We start from the raw sequence: 6,000 nt of genomic DNA on the forward strand, positions 1-6,000 counted from the left end.
CTGTGTCTCATATGATGGTTACAATCCAGTATCTCCCAGTTAGGGAGCTTGGCTGTCAAATCAGCTGTGCCCAGGTTAGTTGCCCAGGGTAACTGGAAATACCAACAATACATGTAAGCTGAGTATATTGTTCTTAGTAACTGTGCGGTATGATTAAGTAGCATAACAGACTATTGTTCATGGTATTGATTTCTCCATGGAATTATGAAATATTGCAATGTACTTTCATCATGTTGTCACTGTAGCTATATAACTAGTTATAAGTGCTTATATCCTGCTGTGCAACCAATTGTCAATTTACAGATCTTGTAAATGTCTCCAACCATCTGGGTTGGTGTTACCAAATGGCTATATTTATAAGGAGACCACATTTTAGATGCACAAGTTTGAAGTGGCAGCTTGTCTTTGTTTGTGGTTGAAATGGGTGTTCAACCTTCAATAATTATTCATGATTTTCATGATACACAAAAGGGTGTGTTTAAAGATTAAATGTGTAACCAATGATAAAAAAGACTAGATGAAGTGTGTGTGTTTTAATTGCAAGCTGTTCTTTTTCTTTAGGTCAATCATCCAATGGATCAGTGGGTGAAATATCTGTCCAAGTGGACCTGCTGACACACCCAGGCACTGGGGAACATAAAGTCACTGTGAAAAGTAAGATTCAAAAGCTTTTTAAATTATTGAGTTAAACAGTTTGAAATTATGAGGTGACCAAAGAGGAAATTGCTTTCACCCTTTAATAATGAACAGGCAAGGCTTCTATGAGTGTGAGGTTAATTTTTTGGTTCATCTGTTCATCATAAATCTTGCACAGCTGCTATAAACCTGCCAGGCTGCAGATCTTCCTTTTAATCAGCTGAGTGTAAAGTACCCTATTTGAACTGAAAGGATTTCTTACCCATTTCCATTGTGATCATTGAAAAAGTAAATGAACCAATTAGAACAAAAAAGATGCCATTTTCACACAGCAGCTGCATGTATTTGGCATTGAAGATTTGTGTCTGATGCCTTTTCTTTATTCTCATTAGATAACTGAAAGGGTGACATGAGGAATAGGTTACCATTTTGATTGCCTGACTCCAAAGTTAATGTGGGCATAATAACCACTCAACCAACACTTTGAGGGGAATAAAGGATCTCAAATAAAATAAGATACTGCACAGTGTCTCATAAGTAAATGACCCTAGTAACAGGCAATGAGAAATATTACTGTTCAATGAGTGCCTAAAGTGAATTTCGGTCAGGACATTTAAAACCCACAGTGAATTTAATTTAATGTGCCCCCCAATTATTAGCTATTAAGTATTTATAAAGCTAATGGCAATGATTTTACACAGTGCCTAATTAGCATATTAAATAACCCTATTTTATATTTGTAATGTATTTATACATGTTACCTTGTGTAGAGTATGGGGTAGAGTTACAGGGTTTATTTATTTGAAGGGTCACTTTACTTAACCTTAGCCATTTTCCTTGTGGAGAATGTTTTTCAATATAATCATGATTGTTTTGACATTTTTCAACTTTTACTCAGGAGTGTTCAAAATGTATGATTTATATTGTTGCGAGTTACAGCAAGTAAAAATAATATGCTTCTCGGAAACACTAAAAGGTGTACTGTAACTCCTTTTTAAATATTTAACAAGAGACATCCTTTGAGATGATGTCATCCCATTTAAAAAGGTGTGACCTCACAGTACAAACAGAGCCAGCTCTTCATCCAGTCAGAAGAGTCTTCCCATTAATTGCTATGTGCAACAAAGATCAGGAAACATGACGTCAGGAGAACATTCCAAGATTCCAAAATGACTGGAGGTGCTTCAGTGCCAAGCTGCCTTGTCATGCCAATATACTTTTGATTAAACTCTGGTTGTGTTGATTCTCTGAATTAACTCTGGTCTTGTCTCTTCCTTCTAGTTGTGGCAGTGAATGACCTAACCTGGCAAACAAATACCATGTTCCGTCCCTTTGTGGAGGTGAATGCTGTGGGGCCCAACCTCAATGACAAGAGGAGGAGGTTTGGCACAAAGACCAAAAGCAACACCTGGTCCCCAAAGTATAACGAAACATTCCAATTGTAAGTCATGTTATTTTTGGATTTGCTGTTTTGCTGCAGTAGGTTGTGCAGCCATGTGTCAAAATGTGTAAATCAGACAAGCAATTTATCATGCTGATAAAAGTGAAGTGGATCACTGTTTGGCCTCACACTGTAAAGGGACTTTCATATATAAAATATGTACCAGAGCTTCAACAAGCAACGGCAATAATGTATTTACAGAATTTGCAGACATGCATTTTTCTTTTTTTAAAGATCAAAATTGAAAAACTACTTTGCAATCTGACTAGGCAATATAATGAAAACCATAGTCTTAGAGAAGACAACACTACTTTTGAAACAGTCAGACACATTTGGTAACCATGGGAATCCTCTCAGCTGTCTGTACCTCCTGGCATCTTACTTTACATTATTGCTTGCCAATATGATTTGTGAATGTTTTGGTTGAGTGTGTAGATATTGAGATTGCCTATTTTCTTTTAATCATGCAGCATTTTGAGCAACGAAGATGGCCCAGAGGTCTATGAGCTTCATTTCTCTGTGAAGGATTATTGCTTTGCCAGGGAAGACCGTATTATAGGAATGACAGTTATCCAATTAAGGGACTTGGTGGAAAAGGGGAGCTGTGCATCGTGGTATCCTTTAGTGAAAAACATCTCTATGGATGATACTGGATTAACCATTCTGAGAATACTCTCCCAGAGGACCAATGATGAAGTGGCCAAAGAATTTGTGCGTCTCAAGTCAGATTCACGGTCTGCAGAAGAAACTGTATAAACCTGAAGAGGATTGAGTGTAAAGGAAGAGATCAGTTAAGGAGATGGTATACTGTAGGTGCAGTTATACCGTTTGTTTAGTGCATGTGTGTGAAAATCTGTTGGAATGTTAATTTTGAAAAATGTGCAAGTGTTTACCTATAATTATTAAGTACTTTATTCTACAAGATACGTTGAAGAGACATGAAATACTTTTTTTTTTACAAAATGTAGTCTTTTTGGACAGAAAACTGTTCAGCTAAAGTGCCAAACCAAAATACAATGGTAATCTTGGTATCTTTTCAATTTGCTTGACTATTTTGTTTGAGTGTTTCATTCTGTTTAACTGTATAGTGTTAACTGCTAAGTCTGTTAATTTGCATAGAGTAGCTGTTTGTTAGTACGTTTGACATCACTTCCTGTCCTGCGCATGTCCTTTGTTCCGTGTTACATCCTGTATTTCACAGTGACCATTTGCTTTGGGTCCTACACCTCCCCCCCCCCTCCTTTGTATTTTGAGACATTTTCTAATACGGCAATGACTGCTATGTTACCTTCATAGTTGTTTGTAATTTTATAACTCCTGAAAACAATGAAGACACGTCTTTGCTGCTATAAGTTTAGAAAGAAACAACAAAAAAAAAATTTCATTGGCTTCCAGCCTTTCTGAATAATCACTGTGAAGATGAGCTTTGAAGTCAAGCTTACATATAACATTGCTACCAGTTTGATATTGTCATTTCATATCTAGAAATAACTTTGTTCTTAAGAAACTGCCAAAGTTATATAACAATGTTTGTACAAAAAAAAGGCAATCCATTACCTGTATGAGAAATGTACATGTGCTTTACAATGATTGCATTAATAATTGTTGATGGTTTGGTTCTGAGAATCTTCTATTTTTTTGATCTGTGAAGCTGTTAACCACTTTGAAAGTTGTAAATGTTGCTTTACATATTTGTTACATCAGCTGCAGTCATTTTACTTATTTTCTTTAAAACAACAAAAATAGATTTGAACATTTGGTAATTATGCATTTCTATGTATTGCACTGATGGTGATTGTATGTCATGTAAATATATTAAGTGAGAAATTATAAAAAAAAAAAAAAAAAAAGAAAGTTTGTTTTTATTGAATTTCAAAGCATGCCCTTGTTGTCCTCACAAATACTGTAGGATCTGTGAGAGTGGCAGTGGCAGATCTAAATACTGCCGCTATTGAAATCTTTAAAATACTGTAAGGTTGTTTGGGTACCAAAAAGTTATGAAAAACAACATTACTGATACATTCGAGTCGCATTAGTGTAATTTTTGTGTAAACCAAAAAACGTATTTATAAGACCAAGAATAGAAAAACAAATCACTTCTTGCCTTCACGCTGTTGGTAGGAAGACACTACACTTCTGCATCAAGCAATATCAGCAATGCATTTACTTGCTGATTACCTGCCATTGCTTTAAAGACTCATCTAAAACATGAACACTTCTTTACGATGATTAAATACAGTATTGATATGTAGATTTAAAAAAATAATATAATAATAATAATTAATGCACCACAATTCTGATCAACTAAACAGATCAAAAAAGGCACTTATGAAATCAGGTGTTCTCTGAAAATAAATTAAAACTTATAAAAAGAATCTAAGTAGAAAGCAAGACAAATAGACAGATTTACAGAGAGTGAATTCAATATAAGGGTTTCCTTGACACAGGTTTCAACTTTCCAACACAGGTCCCAGACCTTGCCCAAGGTTATGCAGCCAAACAAATTTCACAGAACGTACTCTTTCATCAAGAAAATAGACCTGCGCTGATAGACACCCAGGGAATTACATACAAGAAGAAAAGAAAAAAAAGAAAAAAAAGAAAAAAAAAGTTAATTCCTGTAATTCTTTTATGATTCACCCTTTAGAGTCTGATTCTCATTAATCTAGTTCCTGTGTTTCATTCTGCACAGTGCCCAGACCTACAAACAGATTTGAATTATGAATTATATAAAAGCCAGAAGCTTCAAAGTGACTTGTGTCCATTAAAGACCACTTTATGTCTTGTCACAGCAATGGATTGCCTCTTACTGGAACAAGGACGAATCTAACATTACTCTTAGTGCAATGAAGTGCTTAACTATATAGAAGTAGATAGAGTTGGATGAATAGATGCTTGTTTGATAATACTTGTTTCTTTTTTCAGAAAATCTAATCAAAGCAAATATTTCTCTTGAATCACTTGTCTTATGAGGTTATACCTTATACATAGCAGATGTGCTGTAAAGAAGGTTTAATTACTAAAAATATGGATAAACAAAATATTTAATAAAATAATAATTGAATATAAATAGGACATCTTGCTGGGTAGGCTGTGACATAGAACATTAGCTATTGGTTGCATGGTAGATGACCTATAAAATGATATCAATTTCACAGATATCTTCCACTGTTTGGAGGTTAATATTTGAGAGCATGAGCACTTTCGTTCTGTGGAGTTCTTGACCATAGATGTAAAGCTACTCAACTAAAGTGTGACTTTCACAAAACATATGGGGCTCTATCGCAGTGGTCAAAACAGTGGCAGATTTGAATACCAGTCCCCTAAACTTTGTAAACTTTATTTGTTTTTGTATGTAGTCATGTTAGTGAGTCAATAATCGCAAGATGGGTCATTGAAAACAGCTGGATTATTAAAGAATAAAGAGCTGCACTCTTTAGATCTGCTATTATTTAGTTAAAATATACCTCATGGTACAAGCATGATAAACATGCAATAAGAATCATCTATTACAAGAGACTGATACAAAAAGAGGGAAATGTAATATCAGATGTACATTGTTAAAATAGTGCTCCATATTTGCAATATTAAGAACAGTTGCCCTCAAAAGTGTTTAAGCCTCCAAGACAAAAACAAGACAAATTATTGATTCTGTAGTCTGTATCAACATGGTTTTATCTGCATTCACGTGAATTCATGCTGGTTACCATGGAAACCAAGTTTGCTGTAACGGTCCCATTGCAAAATTCAATTAACATAAGGAAGCTAGACCTTTCAGATTCAAAACGAACAATACCTTATAATTACATTTCTGTGAAATTGACAGTATTATACAACATTATTCTACTCCGCATCACAGCAGAGGATCATTACAGAGGTAATAATACACCTTGCAATTATTCGCCATTAGGATTAACTTAAAA

At 34.8% G+C, this 6,000-nt stretch overlaps 1 protein-coding gene across 2 annotated transcripts in view; it reads left to right on the plus strand.

Annotated features, from left to right (window-relative positions):
- The window catches only part of LOC121299143 (protein unc-13 homolog C-like), a 152,488-nt gene extending 148,592 nt beyond the window's left edge, over nt 1–3,896 (plus strand). For both annotated transcript variants that reach the window (XM_041226712.1, XM_041226713.1), the window contains 3 exons: nt 562–654; nt 1,918–2,077; nt 2,548–3,896. In XM_041226712.1, coding sequence (XP_041082646.1) covers nt 562–654; nt 1,918–2,077; nt 2,548–2,833 — 539 coding nt within the window. In that variant the 3' untranslated portion in view covers nt 2,834–3,896. The remainder of the gene's footprint in view (nt 1–561; nt 655–1,917; nt 2,078–2,547) is intronic.
- Nucleotides 3,897–6,000: the final 2,104 nt, after the last annotated feature.

Source organism: Polyodon spathula, chromosome 24, assembly GCF_017654505.1.
Source record: "Polyodon spathula isolate WHYD16114869_AA chromosome 24, ASM1765450v1, whole genome shotgun sequence".
NCBI lineage: Eukaryota > Metazoa > Chordata > Actinopteri > Acipenseriformes > Polyodontidae > Polyodon > Polyodon spathula.